The sequence below is a fragment of the Labrus mixtus genome, chromosome 4, assembly GCF_963584025.1.
Source record: "Labrus mixtus chromosome 4, fLabMix1.1, whole genome shotgun sequence".
In the NCBI taxonomy this organism is placed as follows: Eukaryota; Metazoa; Chordata; class Actinopteri; order Labriformes; family Labridae; genus Labrus; species Labrus mixtus.
The window spans coordinates 14518573-14545983 of record NC_083615.1 but is presented as its reverse complement, the minus strand read 5'-3'; the positions used below and the strand labels follow the sequence as shown (position 1 = coordinate 14545983).

The following is a 27411-nucleotide window of genomic DNA, read 5'->3' as shown; positions in this document are numbered from 1 at the left end:
GAGGTTTCTCAAGAATAGATAAGCAAATTCTTTTGCCTGAGCGCCCTACATTTTGGCATCAACTCTGACTTTGTGATTCATGGCTTGTCTCCAAGAGTCTGTTTAAACACAGGGCACAATGCTGTCTGCCTTTATAATCATGAATGTTATCTAAAATGACAGGTTGTTTCGTGACTGCCTTGCCATGGTGATGATGCATGACCTCTGAAATACAATGTCAGTGTGATTCTAAAAATGCATAGCAAAAAAATTATTAAGCCACACTGGAGTGCAATTGCAAGAAAAGTAGACACAGAATCTTAAAAAAAGGAATAAATTGTGACACTTATTCGAGGTTCTGTCTGCTTAAAAGCAGAATTAACAAATGCCCAACCTTGAATCCCATTGGCTATTTTACAACAATATAGCCCCTGGGATCAACAGCCAACTTAAGTGAGCTTTTGATGTATCCAACATTAAGCAAACAGGAGTTCTGGCCAAGACTTCCTTCGCTGTTTACACTCCAATAGAGAACATGAAAAGTGATAATGGAGTTGGAGTTGAGAGGGATAATCGTGAATGTTAGCTGCACTTGCATAAGGTCTGCACCAATGACTCAATAACATTTCAGTTACAAGATGAGACTAGATTAAAATGACACCGGTGCAGTGTTTCCCACAGGATTTCATGAGACTATGGTGGGGGGACACTGAACCCTCTAGGGGGGTCCGGGGGCAGTGTTGCCAACTTGACGACTTTCTTGCTAAATCTGGCGACTTTCCAAATCCTCTTTTTTTTGTCATAAGCTACTAGCGACAAATCTAGCAACTTTTTCTGGTGTTATTTGGAGACTTTTTTGGTGTTAGAAACTGACGTGAAAGCACGTATTGCTCTGCAGTTACTGTCCTCAACGAGCAAGGGGGTGCTGCAGTGAGCCCCTCCCCCTTCCAAAAGCACTCACAGGCTGTCAGTCTAGCCTCGCACAGCAGACTCAGCTGCAGTCAAAGCAGAGAGGAGACCCACACCACTCTGCGTCCAGACTGCAACGAAGCCGCTGCTGTTCCCGCCCTGGCTTACAGAACTACATGTGAATGTTTCTTCACTTTCACACAAAAATAAAATACTGCATTTGAGTCTTTTGATTAAATTTGATATTCTAACATTTAACAATACAGAAAATTGATTTATGTAAAGTGGGTCTCAGCATTAAAGTCATGAAACCAGAAAAAAAAATGTGTAGTTCATATTTGGCAAATGGCCAATTATGTAAATTAGGTGATGACGTCATTTAGCAACTTCTAGCGAATTTTAGGACAGCCAATAGCTACTTTCCTTACTGAGGAGTTGGCAACACTGTCCGGGGGCATGCACCCCCGGGAGAAAAATGTGTACATTTTAAAGTTAGATGCATCAATTTTGTGCAAAATGAAGAGGTTAAATGTATCAAAAACTTTGTTCTCTTCTAACAATTTTGTGCTCGTTTAGTGCACAAATTGTCAAAACATAAAATCCAATGCCCATGGAAGTTAAATGGCTTTAGGCTTGGCCCATAGAGACCCTCAAGCAGGCATACTGTTCCTACTCCTCTTTCAGTTATGATTATCGCTCCTCTCCAACCTCTTGTCCACATTTGGATCACATCTCTACAACATGCTTCTATTTGATGACGTCATACTATTTGCTGCGCAAAAGCATACTTTATTAATTAATTGTAATGTTCAGTATTATAAATATTTAGAGTATTAACAGCAGCTTAAACGATTTAAGAACATTTCAAAATCAAAATGTTTGATCACATTGAGCAGTTTGGACGCCATCAGTCTGTTTACAGAGACTGCAGTCTGCCATGTAGTTCACAGGTTAACATGTAAACTGTAGAGCAGATGATCAATTTAACTTTTTGTTTCTTGTCCGTTCACTTACATGTGCAATGGCACGTTCCGGACTCTTCCGGCGTCTTTAGGCGAAATGGATTTGTTCGCTCTTTCATAAGTAGTTTTGCAGGTTCAAAAAGAATATACAGCTAGAATTTCGATATCTAGGTTTACAACTAGTTATGCTGCTTTGTCTGACAGGGTGATCAAACGTCTTTGATTGTGTTTAAAAACTCAGAAACCTGTGCAGCGATTGAAAAGCTCAGAACGGCTGTGAGTTGTAAGGTACAGACCGTTTTAGGGAACGGACATAAAAGCAATCACACATTCCGGTGTAGGCTACTGCAGCCACACATCACATTTAACGGGGTAAACTGTACTTTAAATATAAGAAAAAAGTTCTTATGGTTGATAATAATTCCCTGACGCTAGCATGGCAAATTAGACTATGGCATGACAAATTAGACTATGGCGGGCCGCCACAGTCTAGTTAAGTAATGGTAAACAATGTGGTGGGCTCTTGGACTTTCAGAATCTATGCTAAATTCCTCCACTGTGCGTCAAAATACAAGATTCCTCCGTTCAAAGTATCAGTGTTTTCATCAGTATGGTCATTTTAAATATGTATGTAGGTATACTATCATAAGTGGCAGCCCTGGCTTGGCAGCATTGACCTAACAATGTTAGTTTTCCTAACATTGTACACCAGTTGTTCTGTGGGGCCGCTGTTGGTAGAGTCGTCGTCTCTCAACTGGAAGGTCGAGAGTTCGATCCCTAGATCCAGCAAAATGTCCGATGTGTCCTTGGGCAAGACACTTAACCCCGAATTGCTCCCGCTACTTCCTCTGTGTATGAATGCGAATGAATGTAATTAGTTACTTCTGATTGTCTCACTACATAGCAACCACTGCCATCAGTGTGTGAATGGTTATGTGACATGGAGTGTAAAAGCGCTTTGAATAGTCAGAAAACTAGAACAGCATTGCTATACAAGCTCAAGTCCATTTACCATTTACCATTCTGTGATTCCTTTTTCTTGGCAACAAGGAGAGTTTTTCTACCTGTTGGCCTTCTGAACCTACTCCTGGCTCTGACCCGTCTCCCACCTTCCCCTCTGTGAATGGCTTACTATCATGGCCTGCTTACCTGTTGCTAATAATGCTGCTTCTTCATTTTCCTCCTCCTTCTACCTCCCCATGGAACTGTTGCCAAGTTTTAAACTGTTGTGTTTATCAGATGCCTCAGAGACTCACATATTGATTTCTGGGTTTGACATGTGTAGGCCGAGGTATCGGACAGTTTCCACTTCAAGCCTACATGCTGTTCTAAACTGTGTTTATATTTACCTGTTACGTGTAGAGTTTGATTTAAAGACATTACATGTAAATAATGTTCTGTGGTTAAATGTGCTGCTCTTGTACTGACTGTATTAACTGTTCTTAATTGTAAATTAACTCATTGATCATTTTAAGCATTTCAAAATCACAGGATACAGTCCGTCGTAAAAGTGCATCCCATAGGACAAGCCAAATTAAAGGTTGTTGAGGCCACCATGAAGTATCAACTTGACTAACCTTTACCACTAGGTCCTTTTTTATCACTATAGATATTTGCTAATCTAGGGACATTAATGGCACAATACCAGTCTTTTAGATCTCTTAGTAATATGCAGCTACCTAGGATGCTCTGCTACTATGATAGCTACAAGGTTTGAATATATCAAGACATATAAATAGACATGGACACAGCTTGAAAGGACAATATGATGACACAGAGCCAGGCTTTGTTGTCCCCCACAGACCAAGTGCCCATAGATAAGCCTTGACAATGTCAGGACTGACTTGAAGCCCAAGACAATTGACTTTGACTCTCAGTAAGACCTGTGCAGTGAGAAAATGATACTAAATGTTGCAAGTAAACATAATCAAATCTCCATTACATTTCCTCTTTGGATGTTTAGCCATTGCAAATTAGTGCCAAATGATTTTGGCAAAAAATCATTTGTAAAAGTCAAGGCTAGTTACACAGCGCAGGAAAACAAAATCATCTATTGTAAACAATTTAAATGAGATGTCTTTAGAAGTAGGATGACGTTTAGACAGCAGATGTACGTTTAAATCCATAGGACTGAGCCAGACAAATTTTCATTTTAAATGTACTTTAGTCTACTATGTACACACTATACAAAGTATACTAAGATGTAGCCTGAATAAATGTTCACTTTGCCAGGAGAGAACATTTTCCACTTAATTTTATTGTGCAAAGGGCACCACAGATGTAGTGCACCAGTGTAAATCAGTGAGTGAACACATTACCCAAAACCTTATTGATACTGACCAACTTGGAGATCTTCTATTACTATCACGACCAATTTGAGATTAATAGATAAGAGCTTCCAGCCTAGTGGGACACAAGGCCTAATTCAATATGGTGTACCTTGGACTAAAGCTGCATAAAGGAGCTTGAGCAAACCTGTGCCGTCTTTTACTCAAAGCTCTTATCTGTTGTTCTAGCTGGCAAACAGAGATGAATTTCTTCTGTCCCCAAACAGTGCCCAGAAATCTTTCAATTTCCTTATAACTCTGTTTTGAAAGTCGCCTCAAATTGTTCAGATTCCAACCCTTTCAATTAAATTTGTGTTGCCTTTTGGCACTTTAACTAAATCTATCAGTCTGTCCTGCTGTTCAAGATTCGAGATGTTTATATGGATACATTTTTGATATTTCTGCTTTTCTGTATTTCTGCTTTTTTCTGCTTTTCTGTATTTCTCAAATCTCACAAATTGATTTGACAGAGTAGATAAGATTCTATGTTTCCAATTGATACGCTTAGTTTTATTGAATGAGATGAAAGACCAGTTCAGAGTTGGCACAACTCCAAGACTGAGTCATGTTTCTACATAACCCATGGCTGGTAATGCCTTGACAGACTTCTCTCTAATACTTCATGTTCAGAACATCTATTCACTGAATGAACACTTTCATCTGTCAATACAACTCAACCTGATTAGGATTTACTAGACATTTAAAGTAGCGGTAATCAAACCTCTACTTAAAAAGCCTACTCTGGACTCAGGAACTCTGGCTAACTTCAGGCCTATATCCAACCTTCCTTTTTTCTCGAAGATCCTGGAGAAGGTGGTAGCTAAACAGCTGTGTGACTTTCTCCATGACAACAGTTTATTTGAAGAGTTCCAGTCAGGATTTGGAGTCCACCATAGCACTGAGACTGCACTAGTTAGAGTTACAAACGATCTACTTCTAGCCTCAGACAGGGGACTTCTGTCTGTGTTCGTCTTGTTAGATCTTAGTGCTGCTTTTGACACCATTGACCATCGGATCCTGTTGTACAGACTGGAGCGTTTGCTTGGAATTACAGGGACTGCTTTAAGTTGGTTTGAATCCTACTTATCAGACCGATCTCAGTTTGTACATGTTAATGATGAGTCCTCTATGCACACTAAAGTTTGCCATGGAGTCCCACAAGGTTCAATGCTTGGACCAATTCTTTTTACATTATATATGCTTCCTCTGGGAAATATTATGAGGAAACACTCCATACAGTTTCATTGTTATGCAGATGATACTCAGCTTTATGTATCAATGAAGCCCGATGGTACCAGTCAGTTATGTCAGCTAGAAACGTGCCTTAAGGACGTTAGGACCTGGATGACCAGAATTTTTTTGCTACTTAACTCAGACAAGACTGAAGTTATTGTGCTAGGACCTAAGAACCTCAGAGAGACTTTTTCTAGTGATGTGACTGTCCTCAATGACATCTAGCACCGCTGTTAGGAATCTAGGAGTTCTTTTTGATCAAGATATGTCTTTTAGCTCTCACATCAGTCAAGTTTCAAGAACAGCCTACTTTCACCTTCGTAATATATCCAAGATCAGGAATATCCTGTCGCAAAGTGATGCAGAAAAACTAGTTCATGCATTTGTTACCTCCAGACTGGATTATTGTAACTCTCTTTTGTCAGGGTGCTCTGGCAAATCTCTAAAGACTCTTCAATGGGTCCAGAATGCTGCAGCTCGTGTACTGACCAGAACCTGGAAATGGGACCACATCACTCCTGTCCTGGCTTCTCTGCACTGGCTCCCTATACAGTCTAGAATAGAATTCAAGATCCTTCTTCTCACCTACAAAGCTCTAAATGACCAGGCACCATCTTACCTGAAGGAGCTACTAGTGCCGTACTGTCCCTCGAGAGCGTTGCGGTCCCGGAGTGCAGGCCTGCTGGTGGTACCTACAGTCTCCAAGTGTACTATGGGGGGTAAAGCCTTCAGTTATCGGGCTCCTCTCCTCTGGAACCGGCTTCCAGCCGGGGTCCGGGAGGCAGACACAGTCTGTATTTTTAAGAATAGACTTAAAACTTTCCTTTTTGATAAATCTTATAATTAGGGCTGGTGCTGGTGTAGACCAGCTCTTAGTTATGCTGCTATAGGCTTAGACTACCGGGGGAACTGGCACCCTGAGCTCCTCTCTCTCTCTCTCTCTCTCTCTCTCTACATCATATTACTGCATGTATCTATCTATAAATCTCAGTCACTAACCACCTACTTTCCTGGGAGCTCTTGAGCTCTCCTAGGCTCCTCAAGATCGTCGGTTGACGGCTTGCCAGAACAACCCCCACCCCACCCCTACCCCCTCCCCACCGGATCGTGGGTTGGCGGCCTGCCAGAACAACCCCCCCACACCCCCTCCCCTCCCCACCGGATTGCTGATGGACGGTCTACCTCCCCCCACCCCCTTGCTCTCTATCCCTCTTCCTGCATCTTATCCCATCTCTCCCCCTATCCCTTTCCAAGCCCGGCGCAGTCTAGGCCTGTGAAGACTGTTTCGTCATGAGCCGGGGATCCGGCCGAAGATTTCTGCCTTTTAATAAGGCAGTTTTTTCTTACCACTGCAACTTTTGCTGCTTTGCTAAAGTGCTCATGATGGATAGGCCGGATCTTTGTAACATAACAATAAGTAAGGTCTTTTTGCCTGCTCTTTTGTAATGTTAACAGACAATGAGTAAGGTATTTTACCTGCTTCTTGTAAAGTGTCTCGAGATAACACTTGTTATGAGTTGACGCTATACAAATAAAAGTTGATTGATTGATTGATTGATAATCCTGTTAGATTTATGCCCACTGAGTTGCTAGACTAGACGACCGTCTTAAATGTGTATGTGTGCCTGTTCCTCAACTTGCTGAAAGTCTAACAAGCAATTTCCATCTAGTCTGTGCGCTTCACGTTCCGTCGTTTGCTCCCATTTTATTCAGTGATTGTTTTTCCACAGTACGCACCCTATTCTGTTTCTGGAGCGTGCCAAGAGCATCGCGCCGCTCTGCTATGTTCCAAATGCACATCGAGTCTATTTTCAAAGGAAGTTAGACAAGGAAACGCACAGAGCATCCTGTTAAATTCAAAATAAAACACAATATATAGACTCTAGATTGTATATTCCATCACCATATCAACATAATGTCACAACAGGCACCCAATGAACAGTACATCAACTTCAGAAAGAAAAAAGCAACATGTTGTTTGCTTGTTTTTCTCATTATTCCCGTGTGATTTTGTAGTTCTCCAGGGATCTTATGAACCTGTGTCCAGCTGCTCTTGGCTGCGCAAAACTGTAGCACTGATGGAACGCAGCACCCAGGGGCTATGTGGAAATTGCGGGTAAGTGTCAAACTTGGCACTTGGCCAACCCACATGGCTTTGGCATATAGTTTTCGCTTTGTGTGGCCCCATTTCAACCTGCTATGTCATAAAAGCTGTATGTAAATTACTTCACACTAAACGCTTCAATGTACATATTCTATCATTATATCTATTATGATTTGATCTGTTTAGCTTTGTTTTTCACAGTTTTAGATGGTTTTATCTTTTAGGTCTCATTCTTCCCTGGTGTTTCCCTGTATGTTCTAGTGTTTCTTGATTTTTCATTCTACAGTGTCTTCAGTGTTTCATGTATTTATTTTGTAGTTGTCCTCAGTGTTTCTTGTCTTGTGTTCATTCCTGCCTCTGTGTGTTTCCCTCCAGTGTGATTGCCCTCATTGTCTTCACCTGTGTCATTAGTCTCACCTGTGTTTGATTACCCCTGTGTCTATTTAGTCTCTGTGTTTCTTCCCTTCTGCGTCAGTTCATTGTTGTTTGTCGGTGTTGTATGTTGTTTCCCATGTCCTATGCCAGACCTCTGCTTACCTGTGTTTCAAGTATTTTTCCTGTGTTTTTTGACTTCTAGTTTTTGGCTCTTGGAGTTATTGTTTTGCCTTTGGCCTTTTTGTTTATTAAATATATTTAATTAATTCTGCATGTGGGTCCAGTTCCTTGTTTTCCCCCTGAATGTGACAATATCATTAGTAAGACACCCAGCAGGTATAAATGATGAGTAAGAAACACAATTATATGTAATGAAGATTACAATTAAAGTGCACTCCATTTCAAAACACTTTCTCACTAAAGTGACTGGACTTAGATTAACACACTGTTAGATGTTTCCATGTATAGTATGGACAGCTAAGACACATTGCCAAAGTGCAGTCTTATTTCCTAATATTTTACCTGCAGTACTTCTGACATGTAAAGAATCATTTTATCCGCATACAGTGGAAAATTAGGCTTCACAACAATTGTCTGCTTTTATTTGCAGATGACTGCACATTACAATAGCCTCACTCTGGTGACATACATTTTTAATTGTGAGAGAGGACAGCCTTGATTTTTAGTGGATATTTTACACTGTCTGAGTTAAAAAGTTGTATTTTAGTCCTGAGATAAAATTAGATATTATGTCTTCTAAAATTGCCAGGACATAGGCCACACTATCAATCTGTTAAAACAATTTTTTAAATAAAAATGGTGCACCATCTGCTAGCTAATATTAGTAAGCTAATGTTTGGTAAAAAGGAAAAAAGATTGGTGCACGTTAGCAAAGTTTTAAACTTCAGAAAGAGTTAGAACGTTATTAATTCATCCAATGTATTTGACCATTTGTTTCTAAAAACTCTAAAAGTAGCACAGTAAAGACATCTGAATTTGCTGGCCAGCTGGAGTGTAGCAGCCAGACAACACATTCAACAAACACCAATGTTGAGAAATGGTATGTTCCAATTTTATTTTAATTTTTTAATTTTATTTTTATTTTTTACAATAATTTATTTTATTATTGTGAAATAATTGTTGGAGTTAATTCTTAAAAACCCTTAAAATAACAGCTAATCTGTGACACCATTCCACTGCATGCTCACAGGACTAAACCAAAACCTAATAAGCAGTTACACTAAATTAAAGTATAAACTATGAATTGCCAGAGTGTGTCTGGGTTTTGTGGGAGCTGAGAAGTTTATATGAAAAGAAAAGTTTACTTGTAGTAAAACTTTGAAGTCACAAAGATCAAGTTTTTGTTTTTTTTCCTTTCTCAAAGACCTCAACTTAACCTGTGTTCTGTGTGGCGCCAGTTTCAGTGTAAACTAAAACGTCTGACAAACCTGTGTTGAACCTTTTCATACTACAAAGGCTCAATGCAGTTACAGATAGACAGTAAAAACCTGAGGGGATTAGACTTGTGACCTTTTCCTGCATGATGCTCTGCCTGATCAGGGCACCAAAGGCTAGACTTCAGGCTAATCTGTACTGTCGGATATGCTATAGACCCTAATCCCAAGAAAGGAAAAGATTTTCAGTATCAGTTATGATGAAGAGCAAGATAACATATCAGTCAAACATGCACTTCAAAGCTTTCTTGTGACAATAAGGAATTTTAAACTGCAAGACAGTGTGGTGTCTATAGTGATGCATCACCCGACATACTTCTTTTGATGGTCTCTTAGCTCCATTGTTGTGAAAAACCTCATGTACACATTCTGTCAATTTAGTGAACCCTCTTTGTCAATAGAATACAAAGTTATGACAGCTATTAGTGGCTCCTGTACATTAAGTTGTGTTGTTATTTATGTGAGTGCTGGTAGACATAAACCAACAAATTACATATTGGTGATGGCCTCTAGGTGGGCCAGCCCTTTTCCCATTCTCCAGATGTGCCTGATTGCCAGAATACACATAATGTCAAAGAGACAAAGTCTGCTCATTTCATTCTGTTTCCTTATGCCCTCCATTCACATTTATCCCCGAGCACTTACCTTCAGGATGGTTTGACGTTATATCTGTCATCAGATTCAACAAAGTGTAATCATGGTCTTAAAATGATGTTAATATAATTACAATTTGTCTGTCTAGCCCACAGAGGTGTGTAAATGCAGCAAGTGTGCACGACTATAAAGGAGAAATTGAGTTCAGGTACACAAGGAACAACATCAGAGTTGTTGAAAGAAAACCAACCTTCTCAATTTTCCACACAGCTACCGCAGGCTACAAAGTACTCCTTCCACCAATCTGATATCCATATAAAAAATGAGTTAGTAACTTTAAGAGTAAATCAACAAATCAAAATGTTAAACATTTACATTACATTTTTCAGTTCAAAAAGAATGTTGGACATTACAAGTCTTTATTAATTCCAAAATGTCTTTAAAAACAACCCTTTATAGTCACAGTTTAGAAACGATTACAAAACTATGTTACAAAAATTAGTTATATTACATGTAATAAAAGCATCATGTTTGTACCCAAATTTGACTTCTATACAGTGACAAAACAACGTGAAATGTATAAAGAAGGAACTTAACATCGGGTAAAGTTAATCATAAAATAAAATAAAAAAAGCTTTCCATTAATGATCTGTTTCTGTGAGGTACTCTTATTGGTGTAGTAGCAATGATCCTACTGAAAACGCAGGGGTTACGACACATTCATACCACATGAACCTGGGGCTTCAGGGCAGCTTCATGACATAGTTGTGGAACAGTGCATCAGTTTTTAAAGAGGTCATCTATTTAATTCTGCAAGCATGTCAGGTGTCCAAAATGTAGGAGAGGCACTTTGAGCATGGGTAATGCAAAGATTTGGTGCACAATTTAAAAAAGGAATCTGCCTCACACTTATAGAAGTGTCTTAGGTCGGGCATACACTGTACGTGTTCAGTCCAATTCTGACGCCTTTTTTTAGTCGCACGACTGATTTTGAAGTTTGTTTGTTGTTGTTTTGGCGTGCAGTGTACAGGTGAACCAACTGCTAAGATGATTTTCTGGCACGTTTGATATTTTTGGTCGTATGACAACATGAACATAATCGAGCACAATTCACAACTTCACAGCTTTTTTTGTTGACTGTACCTGCGTAAAATGGCAGTCAGCGTTTGAAAACATTACGACAAAAGCAGGCATAACTGTTTGACCAGTCTTCCCCCTCTTATCACAAAAGATATTAACTTTAAGGAAATAGCTGCAGAATACCAGCTGCCAGAAGATATTTGTTATGATTTAGCATGCTAGTAAGCTACTTTTAGTAAGCTTGTGTTTGTTGGTGAGGCTAAGTGTTTGAGAGAGAGAGAGAGTGAGAGAGAGAGCGAGCAAGAGGTTTTTGACAGATTTTATATTTGAGCCGTATATATGAGACATCTGAAATACCTAGTGTTGACTTTAACTTCCGTTTGTGGGAAAGAAACTTTGATGACAATTGTCAATGCTCTGTCATGATTTAACAGTGTAAACACGTAATTCACAAGATTTGGTGCGGAATAAAGGATTCAATTGTACAGTTTGAGAAGACCCTGAGTACATGGTCTTGAGTATTTAGGTTTTAATCAGGTTTTTTTAAGTATCCCATTTTTTCTGTTGAGCATGTAAACATGTCCTATTTTCATAAACCGGGATAAGCCCTTATCCCGACTTTGAGAAACACAATTTTGCTACATGGAGATCTACAAAAGAAAATGTGATACTGTGGCATGTAAACACCTTACCCCAGTTTGTGATATCTGCTGACTACCTGCCAAGTGACGTACCAGCAAAACAAACATGGTGGCGCCACAAGATCGTCTCATTCTGTAGTGACAAAGAAACCAAGTTTTGTCCTTAGCAAATAAAAAATGTAAATATCATTGGAAGTTTAGATGGGAAAGAGCATGGACATGACGGCATTTATATGTCTGTGGTGAACAGGCTACAGGATGCCGGTTTCCCAACACGTATGGTGGAGCATGTCATGTTGGACACTGACTGTACTGACGAAACACTGCTACGACCCTGTCCCACCAATCACGACTGCATACCATCACCCATTGCTCCCTTGTCCTCAGCGGTGGCAGTGACAGGCTGACACCAGTCAGAGGTGAGGACATGTTTAATTTTCTGTCGCTCTCTCCTCCCGTAGCTGGAAATCAGGTCGATACGTTATATCTACAACGCCATATTGGCATTTAAGCCCACAATGAGCCACAGTGGTCTCAAATTTGTCAGATTTCTAAATTGCCACGGTTTGTTTTGTAAAAAATAAACATCACAGGCCTCTGCACAAATAAGATGCAGTAATCAGAAACCGGGATACAAGTATTGATCATGTATACAGGGATATAAATAACCAAGTTTCTTTGTGTGCATGTAAACACCATATCCTGAATATGATCAAAAGCAGGATAAGGCTCATAATTGGGATTCTCATTCCATCACAATAGTTTTACAATTGTACAGTGTATTTCAGGCCTCAAGTGTGTTTGCAAATTGTTGATCAGATCTGATTGTTTCTTGTTGTGTTTAGCTTGTCCAGGCAGTTCCTATGAACTTTTTTATTAACCACAAAATGATGTGGTAGTGTGTATTTTATTTGACAAAATTGTGCTTTCTTAGTGCTTAGGAATATATTATGTTTATTTACTACTTTTTATTAGAGCCTCATTTACTGTGGCTGATTCAATTCTTTAACCCCTCAGATTAGTGTGTTACTCATGGTTAAGAGAGCCAGCTGGTCTTTTATCAGCTGTGCATGTCTGCATGTACATTCCAGTCTTAATGTCAGGATTAAAACTACACTGGGTCAACGATGCAGCTGGTTGACCCCTGACTGTGAACAATACAGAAGATGCAAACATTTACCAGTAATTTCCTTTTGAAGATTTGTAGATTTAGGGTTTAGGTTTAGGTTTAGCTCAATCCAATCAGTAAAGCTATTTTTTAGGGGTATAAGTGACAAGTAAATCCACAACCTTTGTACAATGTTCAAGTGAGAATTAAAGCCAATTTTTGATGCATTCTCCTCTTTTTACTGTTGTTTATCAGCGCTCAACCACTACTGTCTGGCATCAATGCTTCTCCGTAGGTTGGTCTTTCATTACTTGGATGTACCCTGTCGGTTTGACATGTAAGAAGGGAGGAAGGGCATGTACTGGAAACATCGATACCGTTTCAAAAGGCCGCTGCAGTGCTTAGGAATATATTATGTTTATTTACTACTTTTTATTAGAGCCTCATTTACTGTGGCTGATTCAATTCTTTAACCCCTCAGATTAGTGTGTTACTCATGGTTAAGAGAGCCAGCTGGTCTTTTATCAGCTGTGCATGTCTGCATGTACATTCCAGTCTTAATGTCAGGATTAAAACTACACTGGGTCAACGATGCAGCTGGTTGACCCCTGACTGTGAACAATACAGAAAATGCAAACATTTACCAGTAATTTCCTTTTGAAGATTTGTAGATTTAGGGTTTAGGTTTAGGTTTAGCTCAATCCAATCAGTAAAGCTATTTTTTAGGGGTATAAGTGACAAGTAAATCCACAACCTTTGTACAATGTTCAAGTGAGAATTAAAGCCAATTTTTGATGCATTCTCCTCTTTTTACTGTTGTTTATCAGCGCTCAACCACTACTGTCTGGCATCAATGCTTCTCCGTAGGTTGGTCTTTCATTACTTGGATGTACCCTGTCGGTTTGACATGTAAGAAGGGAGGAAGGGCATGTACTGGAAACATCGATACCGTTTCAAAAGGCCGCTGCAAAGAGGGATATCGTAGCAAGAAAGATTACACATGGATTTGCTTCCCCCTTGCACCTTCTCCTGCCAGCTCTTGATGCCTCGCTCTTTTTCAGTGCCTTGAAGACAGAAAGAAAAAAGACAAGGTCAGCTGATAGTGATGGTCTGGTTGTATTTGTTGATTTTTAAATGGGAATATTTTGACAAACCGGGAATGGTGTTGTCCAAGATAAACCCAAAGAATCCTCCAATGAACATGTGTGTGGTGAAGAGCACAACGATGACTTGGTCCAGCTCTTTGATTCCTTCAGACAGAGACATAAGCTGGTAATGGTTTTTCATGGTTATATGATAATTCCAGAATTTCCTGCCATTTTCAGTTTCAGAAAATGTACGTGTATCATGTAATCTTTGGAAACTAAACAAACTGACATGTTATGTGAAACGGATGTCTTTCTCAAAAACATGAGTGGTGAAAACCTAAAAAAAATATACTCTCCCTGCTATCTGAAACAATAAACAAGGATTAATTATCCATGTATTCATGCCAGGTAGGCTTTTTATTCATTATGAATAGATCTGTTATTGAACAATTGGTAGGGACACTTGTTATGAGGGAATTTCTGAACTAGGTCAATTTTGACACGGACCATACTGTGAAGCATCAAATATGACCAGTATGTTAGGGTTAAGATTAGCCTAATAAAACTCAGAGAAAGAAAAGCTTCCTCAAAGCAAAACCATTAGCATCAGGGGCCTGGCAGTAAACCCTGTGGGACAGAATAACAGCCAGAATGAAAACCAATCCTGCTCCCTAACAACTGTTTGATGGAAGTCATACTTTCTTTCTAGCTTTGGTTGGACAGCTCATACTGTATCTGTGTATGTGGAAGCCTCTGAGCCTTTTACTTCCATTGGTTTTCCTCCATCTGTCCACAAACAGGTGCAAACTTTATGTATAACTTCAGTGAGCAAAACTCCTCTTTACATCAATCAATCAGTCAAACTTTGTTTGTATTTGTGCTTTACATAGATAGATAGAATCTTTATTATCATTGTATACAAGGACACAATGAAACTTTGTTAGCAGCAATCCTAAACAGCAGCATTTACAAAAACAACAACAAAAATATATTTGTGGTGATATGAAAGAGAAATATGCAAAAAGTGGCCAGAGCAATTGCTGTTCAGTGAATGAATGATAATAATAATAATAAATAAATAGACAGTTATGGTGACTGAAAGAATATATACAGTTATTATTTTACAGTGACTGATGAATTAAACAAATATAAATATAGCGATATAGTGCAAATAAGTGAAGTTATAGTGCAGTGACAGAGTATATACAGTTATTATTGTGCAGCAGTAAAAGTTCTTCAGCAGATCACGAGGGAATCTGTTGCGCCTCAGGGTCCTCAGGAAAAAGAGGCGTTGCTGTGCCTTCTTTATCAGGTCTGCTGTGTTGAGGTTCCAGTTCAGGTCCTCTGAGATGTGCACTCCCAGGAACTTAAAGCTGGAGACACGTTCCACCCCTTCCTGGTTGATGTGCAGACTGTTGTGGGGTGTTTTTTGTTTTTTTCTGTAGTCAATTATTATCTCCTTGGTTTTCTTCGTGTTGAGGTGCAGGTTGTTGTTTTTACACCACCCAGAGAATGTTTGTACCTCCTCTCTGTAGGCCGCCTCGTTGTTGTTGGAGATCAGTCCTACAATGGTGATGTCGTCTGCAAGGTCTGTTGGTTAGGAAGCCCTGGATCCACAGACAGAGTGGGGTTCCTAGCTGCAGTGTTTGCAGTTTGCTGACCAGTTTGCTGGGCTGGATGGAGTTGAATGCAGAGCTGAAGTCAACAAACAACATTCTGACATAGGTGTTGGGCTGTTCCAGGTGGGTGAGGGCAGTGTACAATGCAAGTGAGATGGCGTCGTCTGTGGATCTGTTGGCCTTGTAAGCGAACTGGTGTTGATCAAAACCAGCGGGAATGCAGGATTTGATGTGTGACAGTACCAGTCTCTCCATGCATTTCATGATTACCGGGGTCAGGGCAACCGGCCGGTAATCATTCAGGCTTGAGATTGCCGATGTTTTGGGCACTGGGACGATCGTTGCTGTTTTCAGGCAGGTGGGGACTGTGGCTTGTTGTAGTGACTTGTTGAATATTGGTGTGAAGACTGCAGCAAGCTGGTCTGCGCAAGCCTTCAGCGCTCGTCCAGGGACCCCGTCTGGCCCTGCTGCTTTGCTGCAGTCTATGCTGAGGAGGGCCCTCTTCACCTGATGAGTCTGCAGGGGGTGGGGGTTCCTTTGTTAGAGTTGTCCTCAAAGCGAGCAAAGAATGAGTTGAGCTGGTCTGGGAGGGAGGTGTCGGTGGTAGTGATGTGTAGTTCGTGAACGGTTCGTTCAAAACGAACGAATCATCTGGGTGAACGAACTGAACTGAATCACTTAATGAAAAGAGTCGTTCATTTCTCAACTTCAGTTGCGCTCTCCTCTCTCCCGTCTCGTGTCTCTCTCTCTAGACCGTAAGAGTCACTCAAAGCCCGCCCTCCCTCCTCTCCTCAGTCAGTACAGTGTGTGTGTGTGTGTGTGTGTGTGTGTGTGTGTGTGTGTGTGTGTGTGTGTGTGTGTGGGTGTGGGTGTGTGTGTGTGGGTGTGTGTGTGTGTGTGTGTGTGTGTGTGTGTGTGTGTGCTCTCGTTCTCGTGTGTGAGCTCTCGTTCAGTTCCGCTCTTCCTCTTCAGTTCGTTCAGTGAACGTGATTCATCTCGTTCACTGAACGTACTGAACATACTGAACAGAACGGTCGGGGAAAATAAATGTGATTGTTTTAGCAGCTTTCAGTTTGCAAACTGTAACTTTATCCAACTAAATTCTCAGCTCATTGGTTTATTATTCACCACCAGCTATTCTCAGTACGATCGCGAGCAGAACTAAGCGTTCGGCCGTGTTTCAGTTTATTAAATTCTGATTCACAGACAGAGCTGCGGAGAAGTACTGAACGATTCGGTGAACGAATCTTTTGAACGAATCACTTTACTGAACTGATTCTAGTGATTCAGTACACTGAAAAGAAGTAGTCTGTGATGTTCCCGATGCCTTTCCACATGGAGCGGGGGTTGTTGTCTTTGAAGTTGGCCTCAATCTGCTGTTTGTATTGTAATTTAGCAGTTTTTATGCCCCTGTTTCAGTCTGCTCTTGCTCTGCTGTATGCTTCCCTGTCCCTTGATCTGAATGCTGCATCCCTGGCTTTGAGCAGCACTCGCACGCTGTTGCTGAACCAGGGTTTTTGTTTGGGGAATACTTTGACCTGCTTCTTCGTGGTCACATTGTCCATGCAGAAGTTGATGTAAGACAGTACTGATGAGGTGTGGAGCTCGATGTCTGGTTCCTCAAAGAGCTCCCACATGGTGTCCTCGAAACAGTCCTGGAGTGCAGAAGAGGCCTCCTCACTCCAGACCTGCACTGTCTTTATAGTGGGTTTTGATCTGCTGATGAGGGGTTTGTAGGCTGGTGTCAGGAACAGGGATAGGTGATCAGATTGTCCAAGATGGGGGGATGGGTGAGCCTTGTATGCACCAGGGATGTTTGTAAATACCTGGTCAAGTGTCCTGTTATTCCTTGTTTTAATGTCCACATTCTTGTGAAATCTTGGCATTACAGACTTAAGATTGGAGTGATTGAAGTCTCCTGCCACAATAAAGATGCCTTCTGGGTGGTTGTTTTGATGTCTGGTGATGTTGTAATGCAGTATGCTCATGGCTAGTTTGGCGTTAGCCCGGGGGTGAACATAAACTGCTGCAATGAACACTGCGGTGAATTCTCTTGGCAGGTGAAAAGGTCTGCATCTGAGCATTAAAAACTCCACATCTGGGCAGCAGTGTCTCTGGGTTATGGTGCTGTCGGTACACCAGCCGTTATTGAGGTACACGCACATGCCTCCCCCTCTTGCCTTAACGGAGTCCGATGTGCGGTCTGCCCGATAGATGGAGTAGCCTGCTAGCTTCAGTGCTGAGTCCGGGATGTTTTCATGTAGCCAGCTCTCAGTGATGATCATTGCACAGCTGTCCAAGCGGCGGTTGAAAATCCGTAATTTTATCTCGTCGACCTCGTTGACGAGAGAGCGGGCGTTAGCGAGAAAGATGCTCGGTCGTGCAGCTCTGTATGGAGCTGCTCTCAGCCTAGCCCGGATGCCGGCTCGCCTGCCTCGCTTCTGCCTCCTCTCGCATCGCCTCTGGTGTTTCCTCTCTGCTCGTCCGGTCTTCGTTCCAGCTCTGCACTCGGCAGAGCAAGTTATCTCCGCGGGGAATGAGCCGAATCCTTCCGGAGTATTATTAGTTGAGCCGTGTCTGATATTTACAAGTTCAGTTCGGGTATAAGTCCTATTTTTGATAAAATCGCTGCTTGCTGTCGGAGAGCTCCGGGCCGCCGCGTCTGTGCGCGCCGCCATCTTGCTATAACAGTGGCGAAGACATTTCTGTTGCTAAAGATGTTCTGGGTGAGACCTCCAGACCTCCCACAAAGATGTTTTTCAAATAGATTCAACTTGTCAGTGCAGTTTTTGTGCATTTAAAAACATTATACAGGGAAATATGTTTGGTTGAACTGGTCAGTAACTTACAAATTGGTCTAAAGATCAGTATGAAAAAAATTGTGATAAAATCGTGATATGATATTTTTCCCATATCGCCCACCTCTAGTAGAAATGTGAAATAAATGTTGAAGTTGGTGCCTTCTTGGCTGAGAAAAGGCAGAAAGTGTCTTTTTGGCTCATGTGGATGAAAGACACCAAATCCCAGAATGCACAGCACTGCAGGCCACTCCCACTAAGGTCCGAATCGGAATCAGAAATAGGAATCCCAGAGGGAAATTTGATCGTTACAGTTTCTCCAAAAAATACAATAAAGCAGTAGAAATATAGTAATATATATTTACAGACATATTTACTTCAACACATACGACCATTTCCTCAACTGATTCAGAGATTTATTCCAGAAGGAATTGGTATCTTGGAAATTCCTGTCAGGAAACAGACTCTATGTCTGTGTCCATAGGCAAACAGCGAGAGCACGGACACTACCAGTCCGCCCCAGCTTGAGCCGGCCCGGGCTCCTCGTCCTCACCGGTGCCGACAGGCAGGCCTTATGTCTCGGCTGCTGAGCTGACCTGAGCTGACCTCATCCCCTTTTCGACGGAGAAAACTTCTAACTCTGATGGACATGTGGGACCAAGGAAGGAAGGAAGAGTTCAGTGGCAGACTGTCTGATATTTTCTAGAAATGTTCAGGACTGTATCTATGATAATGATTTTAGTAAGTAATAAGAACATATTACATCCCACATTTTTGTCTCTCTTGAGCCTTTAACTGTCAGATAAAAGGCTAAATGACCACACAAAAACAACTTTGCATTGAACTCCTCATAAATGCCACATGACAGGCCAGACAGGGTTCAGCAGTTGTTAGAGTGTGGAGAATTAAGCCAGCAGAATGTCTCTGGCCGGTCCTGTGAAGCCTGCAGGTTCACAAAGAGCCAGACAGACAGAAGGATATTTAGACATAAGTTGCTGGGTGGCTGACAGGCAGCTTGTGTGATCACTTGACTACCATGGCTCTCTGATATCCTAGGCAAGATCTGGCCTTTCATGTGGCATGTGCTAGCCCCAGCACATGGGTGAACACAGAGCACCATTCAAATCTGTGGATGCCTGCATGCCCCGGCTTTCATTATGCCCCTCGGGCAACAAATTTCCTAATGAAATTGTAATGAATTGAATAAAGAATTGCAAACAGCGCTGACGTAGTTTGACTTGGAACACAATCTTGTTCAAAGAGCTGATCCAACACACACTTACACATTTCCTACCCAGTAAGCTAGGAGTCAAAAGTTCAAAGCACTCGCCGACTGGATTTTAAATCCAACAGCCTGCACCTCTAAGAAGTCTGGATGAGCAACAGTTTGTTTACACTTTGTGCTGACAGGCCTCCTCTTGTGTTGAGCTATCAGTAGAGTGTTGAGGCCGGGGGAAAAACTGGGGGGCAAGTGTGCTTAATCTGAGCCGGGCAGATTACAGCCAGTGACATAGGGGCTAGCCAAGAGGATTGGGAGGTAAGCAGCCTAGACCTGCGAGAACCAGACAAGCCCTCATGCCCAGTGTTGCACTTGATTAGCACTTTCCTGGGAGACACTCACATCACATGACCCATGGGATCAAGGTCTTATGTCTGTAGAGAATAACTGTTTAATCTGGAGGATTGCTCTTTTGATAGTGCTTCCTAAAAGGTGGCAGAGTGCACGCTCCGCAGCACATCAAAAGCAGGAAATCATCAGCTGAGGGGCTGTGATTTATCTTGGACTGGTTGTAAGATCTCTGATTGATCAGACTTGTATTTTTAAGAGCTTCAAATGGTCTTATTTAATTTGAATTTCAGGTTTTTAGACAAGGTTCTTTATGTTAGGTTAAAGTAAGGATTTCGACTGTTATAAAACCTTATATCCCATTTCCTAAAAAGATAGGACAATTTGAAAAATGTTACAAAAACAGAATGCAATGATTTATCAAATATTGAAACCCAATATGTTGTTGAAAATAGCACAAAGACAACATGTCAAAACAGAGAACTGTCTTTGTTTTTGGAAAATTATATGACACATTTATAATAGATAGATAGATAGATAGATACTTTGTTGATCCTGAGGGAAAATTCAAACTAAGATGCAGCTGAAAACTGTTCTGAGGCCTGATGAGTCAATGACCATCCGTTCTCTTGGCTAAAGAGGTGAGGGACCATCCAGCTAATTATCAGCGCTAAGTTCTAAAGCCAGCATCTGTGATAGCATGAGGCTGCATAAGGGCACATAGCGTGAGTAACTTGCACATTTGTGAGGGCACTATTAATGCTTTTACATACATACATGTCAGGAGCAACATACAGTATACTGGCAAATAGAACATTTCTTTTTCAGGGAGGCCTTGTTTACTTCAGCAAGACAATGCCAAATGACACTCTGGACGTATTACAACAGGCAGTGGCGATTCTTGAGTCTGTAGGGTTCAATAACTTAGCTGTGCATACTGGATGTAGAATGGTACCTACTATATATAGATTAGAGATGTACTCCTATTTCTTTATATATAGTGTGTTAAATATTTGTATTAGGGCTGTGAAAAAAAACATGTTTTAAATTGTGATTAATAGCTAAAATTCAATAGATTAACTGATTAATCACATTTTAATAGCATTTTTTAAATTCCATTGTTTTGCATTTAAAAATAAAAATCCCCTCAATAGGCTCTTATTTTGAATTCTTGTGCTGTCTTGAGTACTGTAATTGCTGTTGCAATTCAACGGTGCTTTTATTTTGAAATAAAGACCTTCTGGTAGATGAAAGGTTACGACTTTGCAGCAGTGTCGTTCTTTTCCATCACTGTGACTACAGGAAGACGCTGCAGAGGCGTATCCATGGTCCGTATAGAGGAACAAAATAGCATGAGATTAATCATAATTTAAAAAAAAAAATGCATTCATTTCAGAGCTTAATTACTCTTGATTAACTAGTTAATGCTGACAGTCATAATTTGTATATTTGTAGTGTGTATAAAACTCTCATATTCTACATTTTTCTAACTTCTGTTTATGTCCTGTTTTCTACATGCCTAAATTCTTTACAAGAGCTTCTGGATCCCCCCAGTGATAAAGTATTTCTGATTCTGATATTTGTAAATATTTCTTTTTACAAATGTGCACTTTATTTCTTCAATTTAGTTGTATTTGTAAAGCACTCTTTATTTAAAATGTAATCTCAATGTGATTTAAGATGAAAAACAATCATAACTTGATAATAAAATAAAAGTAAAAACGTATAGGTTCACAAAATAAAAAAGCCTCACAATAACGGCTATATTGACAAATTATAAGAATGACTGATTTTAGTATTTGCAGCAGTTACAGGAAGCAGGTCTTATAGTTTAATCTTCACAGTTTTTTTTTTGGTTTTTTTTCAAGTTTCCTCTACGTACCCGACCAACCAGTTGCTAATCCACCGGCTTTTTTCACACAACTACTGCCATTTGATACAGAACACACAAGCAACCCAGTGTTACCACTAAATCCGGATTAAACCAAGATTCAACCCTGCAGCCAAGTGTGAGAATCTTGCCCTCTGTGACCCATGCCAACCACTGATTTCCCAGAGAGCTGCCAGATTACAAATTAGGTTCACAAATGTTTGTTTTTTTGAGCTTTTTAAAACTATTCAGTCATTAATAGACCAAACAATCTGATAACTATGACATTGAATCTTAAACCCAGACAAAAAGGAGTTTGTATTCCTTTCCTAAAACTGGACAAAATGACCCCACCCCCCACACTTTTACCTCCCCCCAACAATCTGCACACCCCAATTGCTGCATCTACAGTTTCTCAAGGTCATGTGTTATCAATACAATCCCTTACAGTCACACTCACTGAGGGACTGACACCCTCGCACTAATGAACTTTAGTAAATATCACACCCTCAGACTAATACCCAAAGTGATGTCCAGCAAAGAGGCATGTATCAATGTGCAGAGCCTTATACCCAAAGCCCCACTATTGCCCCCTACAGGTAGGAGAGCTTCTTACATCTACCTGAACCCTTGGTATATGCCCTGACTGAAAAACTGAGATACAAACTGGCAGACATCTGTTATAAGGGGTAAAAAAAACAAAAAACAGACACATACAAACTAAGTCAGGGTGAGATTAAGACAGTTAAAGAGGCTCTCTCTGTCAAATCCAGGCTAAAGACTAAATGTTACTTCGTGTTTACAATACGGGCCCGTTGGATTTGGGAACTCTTTGGCCCAATAGGTGCTTATGCTGGCAGGATCTCAGCTATCTTTTTCCACTTCTTATCTGGAAGTGGAACATCTGTTCTTCTTTTCCAACAACTTACAAGAAGTTCTGATGAAATATCACATATGAAGTATTTAAATTTTGCTTCAAACCCAAAAGATCTGATGGTCAGCCTGTGGCGAATTCAACACTTCTCAGGCCAATCGGTTATGTCTTCAAGTATGAAGCTTCCAAAGTTCTCTTTTAAGTTCAGCCAAACTGAATTTCTATATTAGCATACTTGACCTTTTGTATAACCTGTAAGAAAAAAAATATCCGGCAGAAAAGATTCTGTACTTCAAGTCACAACACAGTTTTTTGTTTCTTCACAATCTAACATTAAACTAGATGGAGGATTTAAATCAACTATTCAGATAAAGTTAGTGGATGATTGACTGGATTTCAGTCTCTAAAGTCCCGCTGCAGACAAGTCTACTTTATTTATAGAGCGTCATTCATTCATTCAAAATCACCTGTGTCGATGATGCCAGGATTAGAGTGAAACCAGGACGGTAAAACGAGACCACTGAAGGTAGAGAAGCCCAGAATGAGGAGGTTACGGGACGAGTTAAGGTCCACATACTGCCGAGAGAGAAAACAAGAGAGTCTTAGACTACAAAGTGTTTCTCCACTTAAAGATCTCATTTCTATTATATTCAAAACATTTCACATACATGTAGAGTACAGAATCATCACAGAGATAAGAGGTACCGACAAAACAAAAGTTCTCCACAGTGGCTTTAATCATGTACTTTTTTCAAACCCCGTTGAACAGAAAACCAGTGATACATTATCAAAAAATAAATGCTTCAGTTTTTGTACATAATCTCAAAAATGTCTGAGAATTATGGCAAGCAATTATTCCACAGACAAACTGTAATGTAGCTCCTACAAAGGAAAATCACTTAAGACTTGTGGGAGCTGCAGCTGCTCAAATCTTTTTCGGGGAAAATTTACTGCCTGGGTTTTAGAACACTGGATTCTTATGATTTAGTGTTTCTTTTTTAAAGCTATAGTACAAAGAGAAGATTTTCTAATAATGACTCAGACTCCCTGTTCCATGAAATCAGAACAACCTGACAGGGATATTTGAAGTTTTTATTGCACTCAGGCAAAGGAGACTTCCTGACCAACATTACAAACTGTTATGTTCTGAAATGAAAAACATTTTCATAGAAGAGCTGAAAAACAACTCCCCGTTGTGTGTTGGATAGCTGACCGTTTTGGATGCATGTTGAAGAAAGATTTGCAATGGCCAAATTTACAGTTACACCCAGACTAACTATGTGAGGTGAACATGCAAAGGGAGTACCAGTAGCATGTAGCTTTATTATTATGTTATTATGTTCATTGCTTTAAGAAATAGATGGATACGTTCTGCTTTTATCTCTTTTTTTTGGGGGGGGGGGGGTAAAGAAATGTTTCATTTGCAAGATGCTAATTTTGCTATGAATAAAAAACAAAACATTCTCTTGAGCATTTCACAACAGCTTTAAAAGCCAAGGGAAAAAATGTAGACACACATGACAATCCTAATAACTATTCTTCAACCTACATGTTAAAGAATTGTTTAAATGGACTTGCTCCTCAGCCTTTCTGCAAATTACATACAGAGACTCCAGGGCTGCAGCTTCAAGTGGTAACTGTAAAGTTTCATTGTGCAGAACATCCTTTGCTCAAACAGCTTTTTCTGTGAAAGGAGTAAAATCCTGGAACTACCTGATCACTTGAAGCTTACTGCGAACTTCACCACTTTTATGAAAGCCACCAAGTCCTGGTTAGTTCAGCGACAGACTTGTACTCATGTCTAGTTGTTTGTATCAAATCTAAATGTGTATCTAACTGTATCTTACTGTACCCAGTCTACTCTTTCTTTCTCCTTTTTAACTGTTTGAAAAAACACTATGATATTTGCATTGGATTGCTGTTTTAAGTTTGTCTATGTATATCATATCCGTCCTTATCCAAACAACCATAAATAAAATGAATAGATGTGTATGACCTGAGACAGTAGTAATATGACAATACGTAATAGTGGACTAATACCTCTAAATGTAAAAACGTCTGTAATGTCACTGAATAAAAAGTAACTTTTTTCATTATAAATTCTGGTCCTGATTTTTAACAGCAGGGTTGTAACACCTCGCGATACAATTTAAAAAAAACGATATGAATATGGACTTATTAAAAGTATTACAAACCAAAAAAGTATATTGTTATACTGTCAGATGTTGCCCTCTGCTTTTGGCTAACTCTAACCCTCATTGATGTGAGGCGTACAGACATTGCAGAAGTGAGAGTTTGCGATGGTGAGATCCCCATCCTGTTTCAAAGTTGAGGAAAACATACACACTTACCATTCCGTGATTTAAGTATAGCATTATATCACTTGACAACAGCAATTGTTTTCAATTTGTTTTCTCTGTTTGTGTGCTTATTTTTAGATCAACAACAAACAGTATGTGCTGTGTTGCTCTACTTTATGTTTCAATGTTCGTATGTCATTTATATTAGGTAGAATATATTGATGTTAGTTGATATCTAGCATGGCATTGTTATTGCTGTTTTTTATCTATTCATTTTGATGATAATTTTGTTTATCTCTTGAGGTTAGGTTTTTTCATTTTATTTTACTTTAAGAAGAAACTCGTTGAGATTAGAAATCTCCTTTTTGAAGAGAGTCCTGACCAAGACAGGCAGCAGCACAATTAAGAGAGTTTCACATCAACAACGTTTGCCATTTTAAGATCATCCACCAACACATCAGGGTGAACACAGCCAGATGTGTCCGACTCCAAGTCATGTCCAGTTTTGAGAAAAGTGGGTTTCTACCTCGCCTGCACATGTGATTTATTTTTATTCACTTTCTTTCTGTCAGATTTTTACTTTAACAATATCCAAATAAACTTAGCTAAATTAATAGACCTATTAGATTGAGTATCCTTTCAAAGAGCTATCTTTAATTGATCACGATAGGTAGTTTCTTTTCTTTTTTTCACAACTATATGCCCTGAGTAGCACACCATCAGTGTTAAGTTTAAAAATGGGAAACCTTTAAAAGAAGAATGCGTTACCTGGAGATTTGATATTCCCACTGCTGCAATCATTCCAAACATCACAAGAAACATGCCCCCAATAACCGGGTCTGGGATGGTGATAAAAACGGCTCCAAATTTCCCAAAGATTCCCAGGACGATCATTAGGATGCCAGTCGTTTGGAGGACCAGCCTGCTGCCAACCTGGCATAAAAAGACAACCGGGGGTTTATGATAAGGTGCATACAAGATGGGTTCTCAACATGCCAGTGTCACTTTACACTTTACAAGAACACAAGTGGGAAAAAGAATCTCTGAAAAGCATGCTATGGATCTAGGCACAGGCTTTTTCCGAAACAGCACACTAGTCATATTAAATCACCCCACTGTTATACTTTTCACATATTCAAGTCAAATACTCCATGAAAATGTAAAAAATAACATTTCACGTCTCCTACTTTTATAGGGCACGTCGTCAGTGTTTACAGAGAATACAGGAAATACCTTAACAATTTTTGTTCATCTGTGTAATGATCATAGATATTAAAGCTGTTTTATATGTACTGTACAGTATACATAGAGGGTAAGGGCCAGAGGAAGTAAGTCTTGTGAAGAGGGGATGGTATCCAGATGGTTCGTCTTGGAGTGTTCACAATACAGTGCTTTAATCCCCATTTCCAGAAGTTACTATAAAGCTAACTAGTGCAAAAATGTTTTCTCGGGATGATTTATCACAATAAGGAAATTTTGTTGTTGCAAAAATACACAGAAACAGGTCTGTGGGCACAAATAAAATTTGAAACCATTTATAATTGCAAACATTTATTGTCACACAATCTATTGACTTTTGTGTTTCTTTTCCCTCAACCTATGTTACACTTCCTTAATCTAATCTGTTTGAGCTCTCTCTCCCTCTCTTTCTTCATGTGTTTTTGACTTTATGGGAGGGAAAAGCCACTCTGTGCCACGGGCAAACGGTAATATACTGTTTAATAAACCTTTTGGAATTCAGTTTTTGTTGAAAAGACTCTTTACTTCAAGACAACAAGTGAGCAGCGGAGCTGGGAGGCATGTCAGGCAAATTCGATCTTCTGAAGTGGATTTACACCTTCAGTTGTTCTTCAATCAAACTCAGCTCAAATCAAATTCAAGGGTTACATCTAGTTATGCTTCTCTGTCTGACAGGGGGATGACACATCTTAGATTTTTTTGGTTGTATTTAAAACCTCTCTGAATCACCTCAAATATTTGCGCAATGATAGAAAAGCTCCGACCTGCTGTGAGTTCTATCACTCTGCAGGAAGCACTATAAAGGAAGTTACGGGTTACTATAAACGGGAAGAAAGCACTCACATATCAATGTACTACATCAGCATCTAATATAAAAGCTTACACATTCAAAGTTTTTATAAGCTGATGATTTTATTTGAGCCTGACTTAAGGGGGTGCTGCAGCAATTGGCATTGGCAGTTACAGCCATTGAGTGTCAGAAAGCACAGACTGGTGTCAGGAATCATTAGGAAGTGATTCAGCTGATAAATGCGGTCTCTACAGTAATTATTCCTTGACAATGTTCTCCCCAGGCAGTATAGATTGTCAGCTGACGGAACCTTAAATTCAGCAGATCATAGAGTAAGAGAACAAGGATGACACAGCGGTAAGCACAGCAGATGTTATGTGTCTTGCAAAATTGGATCAACAAGGCGGGTTTCACAGTGAAATACAAAATGAAATACAACATGTTCTTGGATTGAATTCCTGTGCGTGCTCAACAGATCCGTAAAGCATCCTGCATGGACT

General features: G+C 40.1%; 1 protein-coding gene across 1 annotated transcript in view; it reads right to left on the bottom strand.

Annotated features, from left to right (window-relative positions):
- Positions 1-13501: 13501 nt before the first annotated feature.
- Positions 13502-27411, bottom strand: part of si:dkey-106n21.1 (solute carrier family 23 member 1) — a 60827-nt gene continuing 46917 nt past the window's right edge. The window contains exons 9-12 of the mRNA XM_061035979.1: positions 25651-25815; positions 23050-23158; positions 13921-14016; positions 13502-13830 (exon numbers count right to left, since the gene is read on the bottom strand). Of these exons, the coding sequence (XP_060891962.1) occupies positions 13646-13830; positions 13921-14016; positions 23050-23158; positions 25651-25815 (555 nt within the window). The 3' untranslated portion in view covers positions 13502-13645. The remainder of the gene's footprint in view (positions 13831-13920; positions 14017-23049; positions 23159-25650; positions 25816-27411) is intronic.